Source organism: Neopsephotus bourkii, unplaced genomic scaffold (assembly GCF_033783945.1).
Source record: "Neopsephotus bourkii isolate Nb327-2 ecotype Australia unplaced genomic scaffold, CSIRO-AGI_Nbou_v1 NB_107, whole genome shotgun sequence".
Taxonomy (NCBI): domain Eukaryota; kingdom Metazoa; phylum Chordata; class Aves; order Psittaciformes; family Psittacidae; genus Neopsephotus; species Neopsephotus bourkii.
The window spans coordinates 12,949,963-12,971,307 of NW_026900624.1; the positions used below are offsets into that span (position 1 = coordinate 12,949,963).

Consider the following 21,345-nt stretch of genomic DNA (forward strand, 5'->3'; position numbering starts at 1 on the left):
TATTAAGTCTAGGACCCAAAATTCTCCCTTTCCTACAGGTTTGAAAAGTTTGTAGTCTCCACCCAGTTGCTGAGAGGGAAGGAGAGGTTAAACCACCTCCATTGCTGTTGAGTTCCTCCCACATGCTCCCATATGTTGGAGGAACAGGTTTTGCCACATCCTATAGGACACTGTAGTTTGGTTTCTAAGCAAGGTGCTGTTTTGGTGTTGAAACAAGAGCTTGTCTTGATCCTAGAAGCCTTGGAACATAAAGTGATCAGTTTGTAAATCAGAGAAGATCTCTAGAAGTAGGAATGTTAAACAAAAAAAAAAAAAAAACAACAAGAAAAAAAACCACACACACACAAAAGCCCCCAAAACACCACAAGTGAAAATAAACTCACCCCAGAAACTTCTTGTGGGGTCTTGTTAGTTAGAGTGATGCTGGCCAGTTCTGGTTTCCAAGGAAGGAAGAAAAAGTAACTGAGTGAAAGAAGAACTTTTAAACAACTTTCTATTTAATGTCTAGTTACTAACCTAAAGAGAACTGATGATTTTCAGCATCAGTGCACATCTCTGGCATAAGAAATGAAAAAAGAGGAGATGGATTCCCAATTCTGAAAATGGAGCTGGACTTCATTTTAGATGCTGGGTGGTAAACTCTTGGCTGAAGAACATCATTTAAAACAATCCCGTGTTAGTATAAACTGAAGAGGGAGATAAAGGTAGACTTTGAGTGTTAAGGTAACAGACTAGGTCTGGTTTTGACTTCAGGAGCTTAGATAAAGGTATTTTTGTAACATTCTTGTGCTTTCTTATATTTTAGAGTAACTTCTTTAACTTTTTCTTTCCAGCCACTAAAGTTCTTGGCACAGTCAAGTGGTTCAATGTCAGAAATGGATATGGCTTTATCAACAGGTATGTTTAGATTATGATAGTCATTTTTGTACTGTACTGAGTCATGGTACAGATAATATTCCATACTTTTAATAATTGTAGCAGAGACCCAAAGACCTGACTACAAGTTTATGCTGTTGATAGCCAGGTTTGGCCAGGCATTCAACCAGCTCTATCTCAGGAACCACCCCCCATTCACCATCACAGTTTGTGTGTCTGGGGAGAAAACAAAGAGTCAAACCCGTTACAGATTTGGTGTGTTACTTGTTTCTCATGATTAATTTTACTACATCTTTAATGACTATATGCTTTTCATGACTGCCTGTCTGTGCAAGATAAGTTGTAGAGTGAGGGAAATACTTCTTGGATAAAAATTCAAGTGTTAACTGATCGGTCAAAATACCTAGTGTAAATACACATTGAGATTCTCTGATGCCATCTAACTGAAGATGTTCCATGCCTGGGTTCACAGAAGTTGTCTTTTTGGTTTTTGTCCTTCTCTGATCACAAGTGAAACTCTGAATGGGATCAATAAGTAGCTGTTAGTGATACTGACCACACTCCAACCTTAGGTGCACAAGACCCATACTTCCAAGTCACTGGAGGAAACTCTGGCTTTTAAGGCTGGAATCTCTGTTGGTTTGAGAAACTTTAAAATATCTTGTGTGCTTTATGAAAAATGAAGCTACTGTATGGGGAATGCTTGTCTTGCAAAAGACATGCCTGATGAGTTATTTTATCCCACAAGTCCTTGAAGCAACTTACACAGCAGGTAGGTTTTGGTGAGTTGGACAGTGTAGAAGAGGGCAGAAGAGCCTGTTTCATGGATTTGAAGCCAGTTCTGGTACATTATTAATGCCAGTGTCTGGAGACTACTCTCCAGTGTTACGTAAGCTTAAAGAAAAGATTGAATGGCAAAGTACTCTTAAGTCTTCTGTAGCAGTTGATGTGAGAGTCTTCAGCTGGATATGGTGTAATAATTTATTATCTTTCTTCCTAAACTGAAGTCTGCTGTTAGTTCAGGCCAGTGCAACAAGTTTTGCATAATGCATTATTTTCAAAAACACTTTAACCCTCTTATGCCCTCTGCAAAGAAGGAGTTGAGAGAACAAGTGGTGGGGTCTTTCTGTTGCATGGGAACACAGAACTGAGGTATTAAACCTATCTTCCTGTTTTGCATGTGGAAGCTTGAACTGGCTGTCCTGATCTTGACAGCCTCACATTCATGTCTGGGTCTCCCTTTGATGGACTCTCCTGACATCTCTTGTGCATGGTTGCTTTGAGTTTCACTGAAAGGAGAGCTCTGCTGACAGCTGTGGCCAGTCCTGTTGATAGTCTTGCTTGACCTCTGGGATAACAGCTCAGGTTGCAGCCCCTGTGGAAGTTGTTTTTTGTTTGTTTTTTTTTTTGGGGGGGGGTGGGGGTGTGGAATATAGTTAAAGCCGAGCAGTCCAGTCATTAACTCCGTCCAGTGTCAAAACAAAATACTGAGTGCTTGCCAGAAGATTACAGAGAACCTCCCTGTCCCCTCACCCTTCTGAAGGCTGGGGAGTCTTTTCTGCTGTCAAGCATCTGACCCTGGAAAATCAGAGCAGGGTCTTGGTATCATAGCCTTTACAGAACGTATGGCATCCAGGAGATGTACTACAGGGTGGGGGAAGGAGGGCTTCACTTGTGGAGTCAGGGATTTCTATTTAAGTCTCTCAGTCTAAACTCTTACAACTTCTCACTTTCTGTTCACAGAAATGATACCAAGGAAGATGTGTTTGTTCATCAGGTAAGACAGCAGTAATTGTACTCCGATGTGTGCTGTGATAGGTTTCTCAGGCAACTTCTGTAACAGCTGCCCAATTTTGCTGGACATGCCTTTTGAAGTTTTCAGGGAGGAATATTAGGGTATGTTTTCTTCTCTCTGGAGTTACAATTGAAGGAGTAGGTATTATAATTCTTCATGCTTTTTGTCTGCTCTGATTTGAACACTAGAGCGTTTGGTTTTGTGTTTGGTTTTTGGAGGGTTTTTGTTTTGGTGTGGTTTTGTTTGGTTGTCCCTCCCCTGGGGAAATGACTCCTGTTTTGTAAGTACGTTGTTACTTGTCTGTGTCCCATGGCTCCCTCCCCACTTCCTCATGTTCCCTGTCTTCTGTTTCTTTCTACCCTTAGTTTGCAGGTCTGTTGTCTGCCCTCTGTGGTATTGGAAAGAAAGTGATCTAGTCTGGCTCTTGACCAGCCTGAGTTGCCATCAGCTGTTGCTGCACAAGGCAGCTGCTCTTAGGAAGAGGAGGAAGGCTGTGTGCCAAAGTGTGTCAATTTAGAGGGAGGCTGCCCAGCAGCTTGTCACTGGTTAACTTCCTTTGAGCCATCAGTAGGCTGTTCTATGTTTATACTGTCAGCTTGCAGGTGACTAGTGAAAAGACAGAGGATGCTGTTTCTCTGCTGATGTAAACTGGCTAGTTGGCTTAGATCTACTTTTACATCTGAGATTTTGTCCCATATGAAATATATGCAGACCCATATGAAATATATGCAGACCCATGTGATCCTTAAAAGGATGAGCTTTCTTTTCAGGTGTATGTGGCAGTATTTCCATCAGATGTAGCTAGGAAACTTGCACTGATAGTTGGTCACAAAGCATGAGGATATGTTTGACACATACGTTAGTCAGCACTGAGAGTTAGTTTAGTTCCTGTGGGATCATGACTAAGTAGCCTATGATAACTTTCTCTGGGTCAGGAACTGTGTAGTATATAATATATATATAAATATATAAAACCAGATGAAGCTGGAAGGGAGTAAGTCTAGTGCCTTAATGAGTAAAGATAGTATTGGAAAATATGTGCAATTACATATTCCTAGTTCAGTTGGTGGACTTGGGATCGAGAGTTCTCAGTGCATGCTCTGATCTCTAGTGGGCTGTCTACTTCCTTGATGGCTGTGTGCATGGCAGTACTGCTGCTGCATCTGTGCCCTGATGGGAGCATGTCAAGTGGAGGTTGAGGCAAGTTCTAGTAACAGAAACATGTTCTGGGTAGGCAGCACTGTGAAACTAACTTTTGAAGGCAAATGAGGTCTCCTTCAGACCTGTGAAAAGATATCCTGGAAAATGGCTGTTGTGCTGATGACAGAGGCAACATGGATCGGTGTTATTCTGCTTGGGGAGGCTGCCTGCAGAGACCCAAACAGTTAAGGTCAGCAGCAGGCTACTACTGCCTGTACTGTTTTCTCCTTCAGCAGTGGAAATTATCCACCTAAATGTAAACTGGTTTGTGTGGGGAAAGGAGGGATGATGACTTGTTTCCCCATCTCCTGTGGGTGAAATCCTCTTGGAGTGAGCACTGTGCAAAACTGGCTTGACATTTAGGAAATACCACATTATGTGCAAGCCTGCATCTGATTAACTCTCTTGGTGGGCTGTGTATGGCAAAGTAGATGCTTTCAGCTCTGGCCTGGGTTGGCTGCAGTGGGATTTTCCTCAGCTCTTTAATCTCAAGCTGTTTCTTTATGTGGATGTGCTCATAGCCAGAGCTCCTGATTGTGGCCGTTTGCTTATGCCATGGATTTGCTTCCCTCACCAAAGGTCCTGCTGCTTTGAGCTCCCTTGCCAGGGTTAGTGCTGGTTTTGCCCCTCCTCCCTGCACCCTTCTCAGGAGGGGCTGGATTACATGCCTAATCCCTTCAGAATAAGGCTGACCTAGTTGAATGGATCCAGCCTCCTCCCTGCCTCCCCTGCACACATCCGCAGTGGTAGAGAACAGGCTGATCTCATGATTGGAATGGGGGGTTAACGCTCAGTGTCTGGCTATTGGATGCTATTTATAAACCTAGTACAGATTAAAATGCTTTTCTCTTTAGGGCATGCATGGATTGCTTTGAATTAACCCTTTGTCTTGCGGGGGGACCCAAGCAGTGTTTTGGCGAAGGGCAGTTCTTCACCTTCTCTGTCCTGCTTGCACCCTTGTCTGGTTGGTTTGTGCAAGGTGCTGTGCAGGGCATTCTGTCAGAGGTGTTCTGAGCAGTAGGGATCGATTCACCTGGTGGGGTGGAGCGTATCTAAGGGAGAGGAGGATCTTGCAGTTTAACACCAGTAAAAGTGTCAGTAGCCAGAGAAGTCCAGCTTAATTAGGCATAGTTTGAATCAACAAGCAGTGAGGAGGACCATACTGTCACTGGATAGTATTTGTCATGCACAGTAACTGGTGTAACAAACGTTGGCTATTGCTGTGGCAATGCTGGATGTGCACATGATGGGGCAGTAGGACGATATGAAAAGAACTCTTCTAAGCAAAATACTGAACTAGCTCTGAAAACTTTCATGGCTGTTCATCAGTGTTCCCTTGGGAAAGGAAGGGCTTTGTCTTAATTGTTGAGGTCTGTCTGTGTTAACACAAAACACCTGTCTTTTGAATCAAAGAACTAGGAACCTGCAGGAAACAGTAATGGGGAGAATAGAGCTCTCTCCCTTCTAGATATACAGAGTAAAACTCTTCTTGTCAAGCTTAGAGCATCGGCTTATTAGAAGCTTATTTCAGCATTGTTTGCCTGCAGCTGAAGTAGTAAGTAGTAAAGCTGTATAGTTGCTGTTCTGAAGTCTAGGATTTACGCAAAATTGTTCTTGTTTGCATTTATGAAACAAACTGCAGCCTGCTGTGTGGCGGCCTCTGTCTCCAGCTGGCAGGTTGGTCAGTTGCAAACCTGAATTTCTGAAGTTTCTGTCCATAAACTTGGAATGGAACATGTGTAATCCTGTTGAATTCATCTTCCGTTACCCTTCTTGGAGGATGTTTGAGAAGCTTCATTAGTCTGAAGTACAACCTCTACTGAATAATCTTGTAGTCGTTTTTTCCTCTGCACTCGGAAGGCGAAGGAGTTCTAAAATACAGGTTGTTGACATCTGTCATATGCAGAGCACAAATCTGAAGAGTTTGAGCCAGTTTCTCAGTACAAGTGATAGTGAAAGAACAGAACCCTTACTCTGCAGTGAAGATAATCACTGTTAGTATACAGCAGTTATGGAAAAGCCATCAGTTCCAGCTGATTTTTAGACATGGGGTGGTTACACTGGTAGGTCAGCAGAAAGTAGACAGAGCTGTCTCAGCTGATGGTGGGAGACACTGCTTGCTAAAGTAGTTCCCAGAACAGCTCACTTGAGCAGCTCATTCTCTTCCTGTATCAGCACATCCTCATCCCCATCCCAAACCAACAGTCTCGTGGGTTATTCTTGCTTTGATAGCAATAATATATGTACTCTTCCATTCTTCCTTAAGCCTTTTAGAGACACTGTGGGATACAGGGAAAGGTGTGGCTTGATGTAGGGCTAGAAGAGCATGCTGGCCTGTTGGGCAAAGGGGACTATTCAGCAACAATGAGAATACTTTTCCTAAACTGGTCAAGCTCAGCTTTTTTTTTTTCCTTCAGTGGGAAATATTTTTGGGCTGTTGTTGACTTAATGAATACAGTTGCCATGCACAGGCAACAATTCAGCTGGTCTTCATTCTGCCTGTTTTTGTTGAACTGCAAACAAATGTGACAGTTCTCTTCTGTTTCTGCTCTGCATCCAGTTTCTTAAAGTGGAGGAAGTGTATTGTCATGTGCTTCTAGGTACTAGATCTGCACCTGGTTCTTTTATGCTAACAAAGGACACTTGGGTTATTAAAGACCAGCTCGCTTTAAGAGAACTTTAGTAAAAAGCAGGCTGCTAGGTTAGCTTACGTGTGTGTAGTTCATTTTTTGTTTGGGTTTCTTCTCCCCTGGCCTCTTCCAGTTTGTGTACCCTTATCTGAGAGATGGTAGGCTTGCCCTTCTAACTGCCTTCTGTGGAATCCTGGAAATACTCCCCAGAGTGAAAAGCATCTGTACTTGACAGACTGAAAATTACTTCAGGAGGCTTGAGTGTTCCTGGGAGTCTGAGGAGGTTTTCAACCATTTTACTATTAGCAATATTGGCTTTGGATTATTTTGGGGTTTCTGTCTTGGTGACTCTGTCTTCTTGTACTATTCCTGTGTTCTTCAGTGACTTGCCTAATTTTTTTGGCAAGTTTTTTTTTTTTAACCTTGCAGTGCTTAGGTAGTAAAATGCTTATTTATGTTACACTAGAGTTATAGTAATTCTACTCTAGTTACTACGAGTTGCCCTGATGCCTTATAGTTAATGCCATCTTCTACAAAAATGCTCCTGCTCTTAAGTTTTCTGTAGATTGTGTAGAGGTCTCCTAGTGGTAATGAAGGCATGGGGCACACTTGCTGCTGGAGCTGCCTTGGTACAGCTTGTTGGAGATCAGACACTGAGTGTGAACACTGTTCATACAGAAATATGTGCTGATCTGGATCTTTGGTGGGGTTGACAGAGGGGATCTTGGGGCAACAGCCAGTTTGTAAACTTTGTGTTGAGAAAGGAGTAAACTTTGACTGCATATCGGAAGGCCTGTGGAATAAAGGAGGCATCTCTCACACTCACAGAGTGGTTTAGGTTTGAAGGGACCTTAAAGCTCATCCAGTTCCAAACCCCTGCCACGGGCAGGGACACCTTCGACTAGTGCAGGTTGCTCCAAGCTCCATCCAACCTGGCCTTGAACACTGACAGGGATGGGGCAGCCACGTCTTCTCTGGGCAACCTGTGTCAGTGGCTCACCACCATCACAGGGAGGAACTTCCAGAGATCTAATCTAAATCTGTCCTCTGTCAATTTAAAGCCATTTCCCCTTGTCCTGTGCCTACGTACCTTTGCAAAAAGCCCTTCTCCAGATTTCTTTTAGGCCTCTTTAGGTACTGAGAGCTGCTCTAAGGTGTGTCTCCTGAGCCTTGTCTTCCCCAGGCTGAACAGACCCAACTCTCTCAGCTTGTCCTTGTAGAAGAGGCGCTCCAGCACTCTGATCATCTTTGATAATACTCAACTAGCAGACTGTATCTAAAAATTTCATAAGTTTCATGTTTCTCTTTAGATCTATGTGTAGTAAAGCTTATGTAAGAAGATCAGTAGCACTTGTATGTTTAAAATATCTTGGTGGTGTGACTGTAGCAAAGGAATACTGCCCTTCCCTCATTTAGAGGGCTACGAATGTGTAGGTAAGATGAAATAGTACATTTTTCTCTATCTTCTTTCTTTAAAGACGGCGATAAAGAAAAACAACCCACGGAAATACCTGCGTAGTGTTGGGGATGGAGAGACTGTAGAATTTGATGTGGTTGAAGGAGAGAAGGTAAGAGATAATGGGGACTTTGAGCTGTAGTCCAGCAGAGGTAACATCACTGTAGTAAAGAGTTACACAGTTATGGTTCAATGTATCTGGTGTTTTTTGTCTAATCTGTTAATCCCTGGGGTGGGTGGCATTCATATAGCTTTTCTGTGGAAGATCTGTATTTAAAGGCTTCATAAAGAAATATTTTTAGATACATATCAAGAATTCATTACTACATCCTAGGGCTTCTAGAACCTGTAATTTTTATTTCGTAGAACATTTGAAGCTTGCAGCCTGCCCAGTAAACATTAACTAAGGAATATATTACCCTGAAGAGTTTGTCTTGGTGTCTGGTAGCTTAATAACTGTAAGAACCTTAAAGGTTTTTGTGTTTCTACTTTCTCAAATGCTTTTTGAGTTTTTCCAATTTTTTTTGTGGTTGGTTTTCCTTTTGTTTTGCTTGTTTGCTTTAAAGTTCTGTATTTTTCCTCTTAACTCAGCCTGCCTGATAAGGTCTTAATTCTGGTAACTCTTCGTTATGGGTTGAGAACAACAAACTTGCTTTTGCCCGATGTGGAGGGAAGGAATCTCTGATCTTTGGAACTGTTTCACCTTCTCCCTGTAGCTGATTGTTCTTTTCTCACATCATCTTGATTGACTTTCCTTTGGCTTTTCAGGGTGCAGAAGCAGCTAATGTCACTGGTCCAGATGGAGTCCCTGTAGAAGGCAGCCGTTATGCTGCAGACCGGCGCCGCTATCGCCGTGGCTATTTTGGCCGACGCCGTGGACCACCTCGAAGTGTAAGTCTTAATTTCTGCAGTGGTGGTCATCCCACTTCCTCAGCAGTCTTGCAGTCCTCTCATGAGAGGGAGCTACAGGTTCTGCACTAGCATATAATAAACAGCTAATGTGGAACAAAGTTGTGAGTTTTCTGTGGTGGTAGTCTGGGTTCCTCCTTTGTTGATGCTGATACTGATATTTTCTACTTTTGGGTGTCCTGTAGGCCTTTCCTTGGCATATTTGTGTAAAATGTGCTAAAAGCATTCCTTTGGGTGTCAAAAGTATCTGTGTCAAAGAACAAACACAAAGGAGTAAGACACAGAAGTGGTTCACCATGACCTTTACCTGCAGCAAGGAAAAGTATTTATATTATTCTAAGTAGTATAACCATAACTTGAAAAGGGCTACTTTGAAAATGGGATTTGTTTAAAAGTTCATCACTTTTGTGTAATACGGTAGTAGTTTGGCCAGCTAGTTGAAACCTCCATGTGCCATCCCTTCAGAGACCTCTGCCTACAGCAGTTCAGTGTAAAGATAAAGCCTTTTATTTCTTTCTTCAAACTAGCTACACCACTGTTCATAACATCTGCAATCTCCCAGAAGCAGCTTCCCTTCAGGTTTTTGCAGAGGGAGAAGTAAGTGTGAGCTACACAGCTGTAGTTCTAGCAGTTACTACTTCTGTGCACATTATGCTTATGCTAAATTTGTGTCTGGAACAAGCCAACAAACTGGAACGTACCCCAGGCTTGATTACCTGTTCTTTAATAGTTGAGTCTGTGATCATCACTTTCAGAAATAGGTGATTGATCCAATAGGAAAGCCCTGGTGGAAGTCTGCCCAAGCAACACAACCCTCTTCTCATCTTGCTCTACAGAGTTGACAGTAAGGGAGCAAATGGAACAAATGTTGTCATAGAATCAGAGAATAGAATCAGCTTGGTTGGAAAAGACCTTTAAGATCATCAGGTCCAGCCATTCCCCAGCACTGCCAAGGCCACTGCTAAACTATACCACTACAGTCTTCATCTACACTGTTTATGAACGCTTCCAGAGACTGTGAATCCACCACTGCCGTGGGCAGCCTGTTCAATGCCTGAGCACCTCAGTGAAGAAATTTTTCCTCATATCCAGCCTAAACCTCCTCTGGTGCAGCTTGAGGCTGTTTCCTCTTGTCCTATTGCTTGTTGTCAGGAAGAAGATACTGATCCTCACCTCACTACAGCCTCCTTTCAGGTAGTTGTAGGGAGTGATAAGGTCCCCCCTGAGCCTTCTCTTCTCCAGACTAAACAATCCCAGTTCCCTCAGCTGATCCTCATCACACTTGTGCTCCAGACCCTTTACCAGCTCTGCCCTTCTCTGGACCTGCTCCAGCACCTCAGTGTCTCTCTTGTAGTGAGGGGCCCAGAACTCAACACAGGATTCAAGGTGCGGTCTCGCCTCTGCTGAGTACAGGGGAATGATTGCTTTGCTGGTCCTGCTGGCTACGCTCTTTTTTTTTTTTTCCCTTTTGCTCTACTGAGATTAAAATTTCCCTCAGCTGTCTTTATTGAGGGACTAAAGCAGAGACTGAAGGGCTGGGCAGGGGCTGTCCCTGAAATTGTCCTAGTGTAGGTGAGTGAAACCACTCAAACTTGTGCAGATATTGTTATCCCCTGTGTGCTTGCTTTGGTAGATCAGCTGAGAGTAGAATGAATCCTCATCTCAGGCTAGCAGTACTTCCTTTTGGAGGTCTTTCATTTGCACCAGTTAAAACATTCTTCACATTGAAGCTGTGTGTCTATCTAGAAAGATTCTTCTTTCTGATAACTTTTTAAAAAGGTCTTCTCTTTCCCCTTCCATTCCCATGTGTGTAAAGGGGGAAGAGAGGTAGCAATGTCTGTGAGCCATAGTAGTATGTGTACACTGTTCTGTATGGTCACATTAGTACATGCATTAAAGGTTGTGCCCCTCTGCTTGAGGAGGTTTTTCTTGGCTAACTGTCCTGCTGGATACTTCTGAGGCAAGTTTCAGTTGCTGATGGTATGGCATTCTTGGGCTGTGTTTGAAAGGATGTTAACTTAGCTATAGACAACTCTTAATGCATATCTGAAGGAAAGGGTTTCTGTGTTCCCAAGCGTGCTATGCTTAAAGATCTTCTAGGCTGCAGAGCTCAAAGGTGTTCCTAGAGCTCTGCTGCCCACATCATCAATCCTGTGCTTACTAACAAAAAAGTTGAATTTATTGAGGTGACTTTCTGACATGGTGGCCTTCTAGATTTCAAGAACTTTCAATTGATGTCAGTTGGCAAATCCAGTCCAGCCTTGTGTAACACAGTAAGAGTTGGTTTCTCCTTCCTTACTGGCATGGTTTTAGGTTAACTAATAATGCTATCCTGTGTTTGCCATGCTAGTTCACATGTGCCTGTACTTTATAAGTTACTGAGTCTGGTTTTGACCATACTGTGTGATTTTTCTCAAGAATGAAGAGAACCCTGGGGAATCCAAGGTATTCAATTTGCTCTAGTGGGAACGGCTTCTGGATTGCTTGATAAGTTCAGAGTAAAGTAATTGTTCATATTAGAAGCTTCTTAATTGTAGACACTACAGAAAAGAGGCTGTGCTCTTCACTAACAACATAGACATTGTGTGGAGTTGTAGGCAGAATGTTAGAACAGAGAATGAATCATGGAATAACCTTGAGGGCTAATAGTACCCTCAGGTACATGTTAGAAGAAGCCTCTATACCTATGAGTCAGAAAATAAGCTAAATAGTTTAAAAGTTGTTTTATAGGCTGATGCTGTTTCTTGTAGAGAGGAGACACAAAAAAAAATAATAATATTATACAAAACTAGACTGATCTGAAGAGATGCAAGAACAGATAAAGAAATCTGGGGAAGCAGGTGAGTAAAAAGCTCACTGTGCTTTAATTAAACAGTTAATGCTTAAAGAAACTGGTATTTGGGGGACAGCAATAAAATTCTGTACCTTTTTAGGTGTTCTCTAACCTTTTTAGGGTTGCTTTGTTAGAAGGTATTTCACTGAGTTGGAAGGTTCCTGTGAAGGAGATTGAGTGAATGGGATTATGTATGTGCTAGATGTGATGTGTGGTGCTTTTAGGAGTACAGATGTAGCTTTCCTAATAAATAAATCTAATGTTTACTGATAGTAAGCATAAGACCTCAATGCTCAGGTTCTGTTCTGCATTGATTCTGTTGACTTCTGACAGCATAGTTTTATCCTGGAGCCATCTTCACTTCTGAACAATAGACCTAGGTCAATTGACAGTGTAATGTAATGTGTCAAGTGAATTTTTGTGCTACTATAGAACATGTGGAAAATTGTCAGGACTTACAGGCTAAGCAATTCAGTTGCTTTACTATTCTGTTTTCAACTGATTGTTTAAGCCAAACCAATTTAAAATACTGACATAGCAACATTCGGTTCAAGGTTAATAGAAAAAGTTTGCTTTGGTTTTGAGTAATGCTTCACCAGTTCTAGAGAGAGTCCTTTTTATCTGAGATTGCAATGTGGCCCTTTGTAGGGAGGAGTGGATTTGAACTTCTACATGTTTTTAATAGCACAGCCCAATACTGCCTTTTAAAGAGCTCTGCATGTGATGCTGAGTGTCAAGTGCTACAGGAGAGCTTTGGTTAAAAAACAAACAAACAAAACCAACAAAACACACTGGTGTATGCTCCTCCCTACAATTAGGTTGGTTGCTGCTTTACTAGCTTCTGGCACATTGTCCCTCAGAGGAGACCTACTAGGTCTTTAATTCTGTATTTCTAGTATTGCAGAGCTAGAACTGAGCAATGATGTCTTGTGCTTGCTCAGAAATTCTGGAGAAATGACAACTATGCTGGAACACACTCAGGATTGTTTTCATTTTGTGCCCTCTCTTCCCTTTATATCTTGCTGTTCTGTTTTCCTGTTTCTGTGCTTTGGTAGTCCTCACATGACTGAGAGAGTGAGAGCAGGAGCAACGTTAGCGTCTTGCTTCACAAAAGACAAATCCCAAGACATCTGAATCATGGTTGTCACATACAGTGCTGGCTATGCTATTTCTCATCTTGCTGTTTGTGACATTTCTAACCATCCATCACAGGTCTATTAAAGTTATTTAGTATAAAGGGTGTTGATAGAAACAGGACAGATTGGTATTCAAAAGTAGACAGAAGTAGTATAATGTTGTTCTAAGCTTAGAAGTGTAACTTTTGTTTCAGGTTCTGAATGTCTCAGATACTTTTCAACTTCTGTCAGGTGCTGCCTGTTATTACTACTTATTACTTAGTTGATGGGAGTTTCTGTGAATATTTGTTTATCCTACGCTTATATTTGTCCAGATTTAAGCCTTTTGAGTATCATCTGCTTCTTTTTACTTCATCTGTTGGTGCTTCAGTACTGAAACTGGTTTTGTGTTCAGATTCATATCTCTGGGCTTTATGGTTAATATACTGTCCATGAAGTAAGGTAATGCTTCATTGTTGACTGTCTTCTGTTTTCTTTTGGTTATAGGGTGGTGAGGGAGAAATCAAGGATGGGGTCACAGAAGGAGGACAACTTCACCAACAAGTCCATAGGAATCCTACCTATCGTCCCCGCTATCGCAGGTTTGCATGGTTTCCTTTGCTCATTATTCCTTGGATGCTTTGTGATCCACACTGGCTTCATTAAGAGCAGGAAACTGTGTTCCCTGCTGTTAATGTCTATGCAAATCCTGGGGACAGTGAGAAGGTTTTAATTACCAGGAGAAAGGGGAGCTACCGCAGTAAGGGAACAACTAGGCTTTGGTTAAAGTGCTTATATAGTCCTCGTGGTCAGCAAGAGGTGAAGAATTCCTTGTATCCTGTTACTTTTCAATATATTGCTCAATTGTGAAGTGAGTTGCAGGTCCATGCCTGCCCAGCTGAACTCTTGTGCTTTCTTGGACAAGTAATGCATCCAAATCCCACTTGGCCTGGGACAGCTAGGCCCACCACCTGCAGGGGGTCAAGGTGTGCCTTATAACTGCTCCTAAGGACTGCAGACAGTAGTTTGCAGTTCAGCACTGGACTACAGCTTGTGTGCATCCAGCTTAGCCTTATGTGTTATGCAGGCTTGGTTTTATGCACTGGTGCTGCTTGTAGCTACAGAGGATAGCCAGCTGTTCTGAATACTGAAGTTATGTTCTCTCTGTAATGGCCTTCAGGCCATTAGATTATATGGTGAAGTTATAGTTACCTCGTTACCAACTTGTACCTGTTGCCCCTTGTCTTCTCAGTGTATTTTCTTGTGAAGAGAGATTCTGTCCTCTTTGTAGCAGCCCTTTAAGTACTGAAATCCTGTGATGAGTTCCCCCAAGATGCCTTTTCTCCAAAGAGAAAAGACCTGACTTCCTCAGCCTTTTGTCATAGGCTAGTTTGTCCAGCACTTTGATCATCATCTTGGCCCTCCTTTGGAACACATCCAGTCTGTCTGCCTACTCTCTGAATTGTGGGGACCAGCACTGGACACAGTACTCCCCAGATGTGGCCTGCTAAGTGCTCATTAGAGTGGTAGGTTTGCATCTCCCTCTGCTACTAATACCTCTGTGGATGCAGCCCAGGCTCCTTTTTGCCTTTGACTCATGTTTTTGTTTTTGCTGACTTGGGTTGTTAGATCCATACAGCAGATAGTGGGAGACTTGCCAAGGGATGTTGGGGATGATAAAAACTTGCATGAGTTTGGGATAGACTGGTAAAATACCAGAGAAGGATGCCATTGTAAAGAATGTAAACTTCATCTAGCTTGGGAAATCTCCAGCATGGAAATTAATTGGATATTTGGAGGCTATTTGGGAAGTAGGTTTCCTTGTCCTTATTTTTCCCTGGGGATCCATAGAACTGGCATAAATGGGCACTTAAAGACCCACTAGGCCATTCTTAAGTTCTTAGTTAAGATCTCTTGGAGTTCACATGAACACTGATGTTTTCCAGTGGGAAATACAAAGGAAGTTTCTAAGTCATCTATTAGTCATACCTTAAACTGGCCAGTGTAGGATTGTTTTCTTTCGTTTTCTTTCGTTTTCTTCGTTTTCTGACATGACTACTCCAGCTTCCAGCCTCTACACTGAGGGAACAATTCCACAGCTAAGGAGTTCTGTACAGTTAAAAATACCAGTGATATCAGTGTGAAATAGTCAACCTCTGACTGTCATAACTTTTTGAGATGTTGCCTCAGTTGTGGGTTTTCTTCTTGGTGGTTTTGTTTGTCTGTTTTTGTGTTGGTGTTTTGTGTGGGTTTTTTGGATGTTTTTTGGGTTGGGTTTTTTGGGGGGAGGTGGTTTTTTTTGTTGTTTTTTTTTTAAACTGAATTCCTGTAAGTGAAAAAGCTCATTCACTTTCTTCTTGTGACTTGTCACTCGTTGTCCATGATAAAACAAGTCAGATAAAACATGAGGTTACTTTCACTGGTGTTGTTCATGAAACATTGTAACACGGGCCCCCACAGCATCCTTATCTCTGGGATATCTATGGATTTGATGGGTGGACTCTTCAGTGGATGAGCGATTGTTTGGATGGTCACATCCAGAGGGTAGTGGTCAACAACACAATGTCAGATGGAGATTGAATGATGTCAGTACTGGTATCAGAACTATTTAGTATCTTCATCAATGACACGGACAGTGGGATTGATGCACCCTCAGTAAGTTTGCAGATGACACCAAGCTGAGTGGTGCAGCTGACATCTCTGAGGGATGGCATGCCACCCAGAGGGATTTGAGCAAGCTCAAATGTTGGGCCCATGTGAACCTCATGAGGTTTGACAAGGTCCAGTACAAGATCCTGCTTCTGATTTGAGACAACCCCTGGTATCAGTACAGGCTAGGGGATGAATGGATTGAAAGCAGCCCTGCCATAAGGGACTTTGGATGAAAAGCTAGGTATGACCCAGCAATGTGCACTTGAAGCCCAGAAAACCAAATGTATTCTGGGCCACATCAAAAGAAGTATGGCCATCACATTGAGGGAAGTGATTGTGCCCCTCTGTTCCACTGTGGTGAGACCTTGTCTGGAGCACTGTGTGCAGTTATGGAGTCCTTAGTACAGGAAAGACATGGGCCACAAAAATGATCAGATGGATGTAGCACCCCTCCTTATGAGGACAGGCTGAGAGAGTTGTAATGATTCAGCCTGGAGAAGCCTTCAGAGAGGCCTTATTGTGGCCTTTCAGTACTTACAAGGGGCTTATAAGAAAGGTGGGGGTACATTTGTGTGGTAGGGCCTGTAGTGATAAGACACAAGGGGAAGATGGTTTTATAGTAAAAGGAGGTAGACTTAGACTAAATTTAAGAAAAATATTTCTTACAGTGAGGGCGGTGAAACACTGGGTTGCCCAGAGAGGTGGTAACATTCAAGGTCAGGTTGGGTGTGACTGAGCAGTATGGTCCAGTTGAAGGTGTCCCTGCTCATTGCAGGGGAGTTGAACTAGATGAGCTTTGAAGGTACCTTTCAACTCAAATTAATCTATGATACTGCTGTCCAGGAGCTGGTTTGTATTGGTCTGCCATTCGCTCACTTGCTCCTCTTCATCTTGTACTTGTTTTTCCATCAGTTAGCTTAAGAGGTTCAAGTTCCAACACTGAATGTACAGAGATAAACTGAAATGATGTAATCCCCATTTTTTCCGTATGTACTTCTGTTTGAAAACAAAAAGCAAGAGGTAAATAACAGTGCAAGAGGAGCAACAAGCTGATTTTCATGGGAATAGCAAGATTATCCTTGATGGTAATGACTGTCTCATGCATGGTGGATTCATCCTTGATGCTCGGTCTAGAGCTACAAGCCTTTCACCTCTACTCTGAGCTTTTCTGTATGAACATTTATGTTAAAGTTGTCCTTATCTGGGATTGTGGGAAGTGGGGTAATATTCATGCTGCTTCTTGTAGACATCCAAGGTGAATAAATTTGGTTCCCTAAAAGCTTCATTAGCATTAGGCAGTCAGGAGTAGCACCATACCAAGTACAATGAGGCACTTGAGTTTTTGCATGTTGTGAGTGAATCACAAGCAGGATAATTTGCCTGTGGCTAATAGGAATTTATGCATTTCTGATGCATTTTTTTTTTTCCTGTAAGAAATATGATATTATATGAGTGCAGAAGGCTTCTGTTTGAGTTAATAGGTAACTGTTGCTTGCATTTACAGGCATTAAATCCAGTAATACTATTGCTTTTACATTTCCTTGGAAAAGCTAAACTGGCTTTTGGGACTAGGTAGCTGTGGATTAGCTAAGAGGTAATGGAAACTAGACAGTAGGCAGTGACTTTGTCATTATTGGCTGTGTTTTAAGTTTATGGACATAGCTTGTATATACTGGAAATGAGATTAAACGTTCTTGCATTTCACCTGATTGAAATACATGCTACACTTCCTTATGTGATCAAGAGGAACAACTTAAGGCAAAGAGCAAAGATCTAGGAACGGTTTACAGGGGGAACTAGAGATCCTGGGGATTGCAGCATGAATAGGGCTGGGCTGGTGTATGGCTATGCCAAGGCTAATTTTAGCAGAATCAGTCTGTGTGGCCACTACTGGCTTGTTTCTTTTCTTAGCCAGCAATTCAAGTGGGCAAATTACATCTTTATTGTAGGATAGACAGAATATGCTGATACAGTGTCAACAGTGAAGAAACACCCAGATTGCTTGTGTTTCCCTTCCAACTCTATGCCAGCCAAACTCCAAAGGATTGTTTTGCAATTGTTCAAAACTGTTAAAGATAGTACTTGGTTAGAGAGGTTTTTTCCACGCTAAAATCAGGATAGTTTAACCTTCTTGGGCTTCGCTCATAAGTATGACACCTATTTCTCCCCCTGTTCAGAGGTCCCCCGCGTCCTCGCCCTGCCCCAGTGGCTGGAGAGGCTGAGAACAAAGAGAACCATCATGAAGCCAATGCTATGAGTCAACAGCCACTTCGTCGTGGATATAGACGCCCATACAACTACAGGCGTCGACCTCGTCCATCCAACCCTCCAGCTCAGGATGGGAAAGAGGTAAATGCACTCCTGGCACAACTGTGGTAGAGACTGAGGTTTTAATGGGGTGAGTGCTCAAGACCTGTCCTGTGGGAGCTGGTGTGCTAAAGGAGTCTGGTCAAGTTTAAGTGTTGGTAACTGATGGTATCTGGCCTGTTCCTTGCGATCATTCTTGGAGAATGAATAGCTTACCTTAAATGGAGCCAGCTGTGGGATAGGGGTTGCTTCTGGATAGCTCTTAATTTAAGTCAGACTGTAATAAATGTTTTTGAAGTGGAGAGAAACAGTTGTGTTTCCCAGCTCCCTCAAACCTTCAGTCTGTATGTAGTGCAAGATAGATTTGACAGGTCCAGATCCATTTCCTCAACAGCTTGAACCAGGTTAGTTAAGGGAACTGTTTGCTAACACAGATTTTGCCTTAATGACAAGCGACTTTCTCATTCTGTACCTACTTGAGGTAGTCCCCTGACAGAACCTGCTTTGTAATACTTAATATTTTCAGAGGATTTATTTTCCTTGATTATTTTCAAACCAGGGTTATGCTACCATTGAACAGAGGAAGCATCAGGAGGTCAGTCTGTGTCTATAATAAAGGTTTATTGTGTCTCAGACAAAGGTAACTGAAACACCTGCTGAAAAACCTGGTCCAGTGACTGAGCAGAGTGGTGCTGATTAAAGTCCGGCTCCCCAGGCACCTTTAACATTCCTCAGGTAAGAAATATAGATGGTTCCTGTTCTCCAGCTGAAGCAGCATGGTGCATACTTGCAGGATTTGGCCTCTGGCTACATCCCTTTATGTATGATTAGATATTTATGATAACTTCTGAGAATGCTGTATAGGCAAACCAGAAACAGTTGCTGCTTTTCTTTCCTTTCTTTCCTTTTCCTCTGTAATTATTACAAAGTACAAGATCTGTCTGGTCCATACAGCAACAGCATCTGCTGATTAGCTAGTAGTGCTTTGTTTTAGGAAGATACTGTACTCTCAGCTTATGGACAGGACATCCTAGTCATGCTTATCCTTTCTTTCTTTGATAATTCCTTCTCCACCTGACATCCCATCTGTTCACCAGGAAAATGAAACTTAAACTGCGCTGTTGTTTTCAATTTGGCTCTTCAACAGGTGTCCTAAAATACAACTCAAAAAGTTACACCAAAGAAACACACAAAGCAATAAATTGTCACCAGTGATGACAAAAGCAAAGATTTGACCCATTGGAACTTAAACATGTACCAGCAGCTGAGACCCAGGGAACGCCTGCAAGAGATGCATGAAGGAAGGACAAGAGAGCAAGATCCAGCCAGAGCACCCTCCCCAGTTTCAGTAGCAACCCTGGGTTTTGATGGTTTTGTTTTAAATTTCACTGTTTCACTAGTTTTGAATTTTTCAATTATTCTTTTGGTATCAAACTGAAAAGGGGAAGAAAAAAAAACCCAACCAAAAAACTGAAATTGAAAGAAAAGCTTTTTTGTTTTTTAATTGGATGCTGGTGCTGAACCTCCCAGGTGTGATGAGGTTTTTCTTTTTTTCTGTGCCAGTCCTGATTGCTGCAGGACAGGGGGAGGAGAAGCTTGCGCTTTCCTTTGTAAGATCTATTTGAAACTGTGCAGCATGGGTGACGTTCCTCACAAATAAAAGTGACAACTACAAAACGGTCTGGGTTTAGTATATTTTTCACATTTACTTTTAAAATAGTTAATGATTTTAATCTTGCTGCTTCAGCATTTATGTGTGAAAATGAGAGCTGCCTGTTTTGTGTGTGTTGATGAATCCTGTCTGAAACCATGCTGAAGGATAAATGTGCAAGGATATGGCTAGGCTGGGTGGATCTGCGTCAAGACAAAACAACTTCTGCAGGAAATTTATGCAACAGAGCTATACCCTATGCTGTCCTCTCTGCTTTTCTGGCTCAAATGGTGTTAGTGGTTGGGTTTTTCTGTTGCCATCTTGTGGCAGGAGTTTGGGGGCTTTGGAGTGTGTTGCTGGGATGGTTTGTTTTTTTTTCCCCCTGTTCTCTAGCCTTTTTGTGTTCTTTAAACAGTGGAATACAAGCTTTGAGACTCCTCTGCTCAGAAAGACAAAGTAGGCTTAGTAACTGCCACTCTATTCAAGCTTCTGTTCCAGATAATGACCAAGTTTTACTAGCCTCTCCACTTTTCCTTGTTTGCAACTAGTAAAATCCTCTGTGTTAAGGAGCAAGGTACTTTGAAAATGTGTGTGGTTTTCTAATGTCCCTTCTGAAAACTTGGGTGCCTTGCAAGTGTTATCAGTCTACTTCCAGCTGTTGAATACGGGCGTGTGCATTCAGCTATCTTGTTGTGTCCTTCATTCTTTAGTCTGCCATTTCTCACGCTCCTGTCTTGCAGTTGCTGTTATCCAAACCTTAGATAGCATATTTTTCTTACAACATCTTTCTGTTCTTAGCTATGCAGTCTTCACCAAACCTTTACTCTTCATATAAAACCCCTTGGGCTGGAGCCACACTGTAACTGTGTGCATGTAGACAGATACTTGCTGTCCTTGTCTCCTCTAGTTTGCCTGTTCTTGCACAGTCTTAATAATGAAAAATTATACAGAGGTTTTCTGGAGACACACTTTTTCATGCTACTCCTCAGGAAGTAAGAAGTAGGGGGAGCTTAGGGCATAATTGAGTTTCCAGCTCCTGGGAAGGTGAGGAATGGCCCTTGCACCATGCTGCCTTTGCCTTGGGAGGAACAGGAGAAGATTTAGTGATGCATGAGGGATTGGTTTTGCAATGAATTAGAAACCTTTTGAGGTGTGAGTTGAAAGCTGCAGGCTTGCTTCAGGAAAAAGAATGCTTCTTGAATCCCCGGAGTACATACGGATAGTTGTATACGCTACAAGCTTATGTAGTGCAACCTGTCATTGCAGTGCTTACGCAGCAGTTCTGCAAGGACATTGATACAAGAGTTGCTGTGAAACTTGAGTTGCTGCACTGAGTCTGACAATCTGTAGGCTGGGAAAGATGTGGAGGTGGACATGGTGGTATTCTAGTACCTTTCCCATTCCCTTGGAAAATTAAGAGCATGGTTGTTCTGACAATAAAGTTTAATAGGATGAGGAAAACATAAGTAATACACCTTTTAAAATTTCTTAAGCAGGACTATCCTTAGTACGGTTCAGTACTAAATCTATTTCAGGCAGACTGGGGTGAGCTTGGCAGTTTCATCCTAATATAAACAGATGTATAACAGTCATAAATACTGACACATTACTGCAGAGCTTGTCATAAACTGCTTGAGCTGCCTTCAGTTTTTCAAAGTGTTTTTTCTTAAAGTGAGGTTTGACAGACAAATGAGAATTTTTTTTTTTTAATCTCTGCAAAAATGTAGTCATTATCAAGTCAGTGGAACAGAAGCATGTAACTAGCTGTCTTTATTTTATGAAAGGAGAAAGTGAGGAAGAGATGCAAGTAGTGCCCTAGTGTCTAGTTCTATTTCTGTTATTTCAGTCCTGCCTTTATGATAAGAAGAATCTTTGCATAAAACAGAAGCATGTGACTGATACTGCCTTCTTGATCCTTGAA

The 21,345-nt window shown here is 42.2% G+C and overlaps 1 protein-coding gene and 1 long non-coding RNA gene across 3 annotated transcripts in view; one reads left to right on the forward strand and one right to left on the reverse strand.

The window, feature by feature from the left end:
- LOC133217207 (uncharacterized) overlaps positions 1–21,345 on the reverse strand; it is a 51,689-nt gene that overhangs the window by 4,438 nt on the left and 25,906 nt on the right. Inside the window, exon 2 of the long non-coding RNA XR_009726829.1 lies at positions 9,929–10,147. This is a non-coding gene — a long non-coding RNA (uncharacterized LOC133217207). The remainder of the gene's footprint in view (positions 1–9,928; positions 10,148–21,345) is intronic.
- YBX3 (Y-box binding protein 3) overlaps positions 1–21,345 on the forward strand; it is a 92,277-nt gene that overhangs the window by 3,118 nt on the left and 67,814 nt on the right. Inside the window, exons 2-9 of one of the 2 annotated variants that reach the window (XR_009726767.1) lie at positions 834–897; positions 2,620–2,653; positions 7,980–8,069; positions 8,726–8,848; positions 13,322–13,416; positions 17,644–17,815; positions 18,408–18,508; positions 18,921–18,944. Coding sequence is in view for 1 of the 2 variants with exons in the window: in XM_061362072.1 (XP_061218056.1) it covers positions 834–897; positions 2,620–2,653; positions 7,980–8,069; positions 8,726–8,848; positions 13,322–13,416; positions 17,644–17,815; positions 18,408–18,473 (644 nt within the window). In the remaining variant the exon portion in view is untranslated. Of the gene's footprint in view, positions 1–833; positions 898–2,619; positions 2,654–7,979; positions 8,070–8,725; positions 8,849–13,321; positions 13,417–17,643; positions 17,816–18,407; positions 18,509–18,920; positions 19,451–21,345 lie in introns of those variants that run through there. The other variant, XM_061362072.1, reaches the window with a different exon arrangement.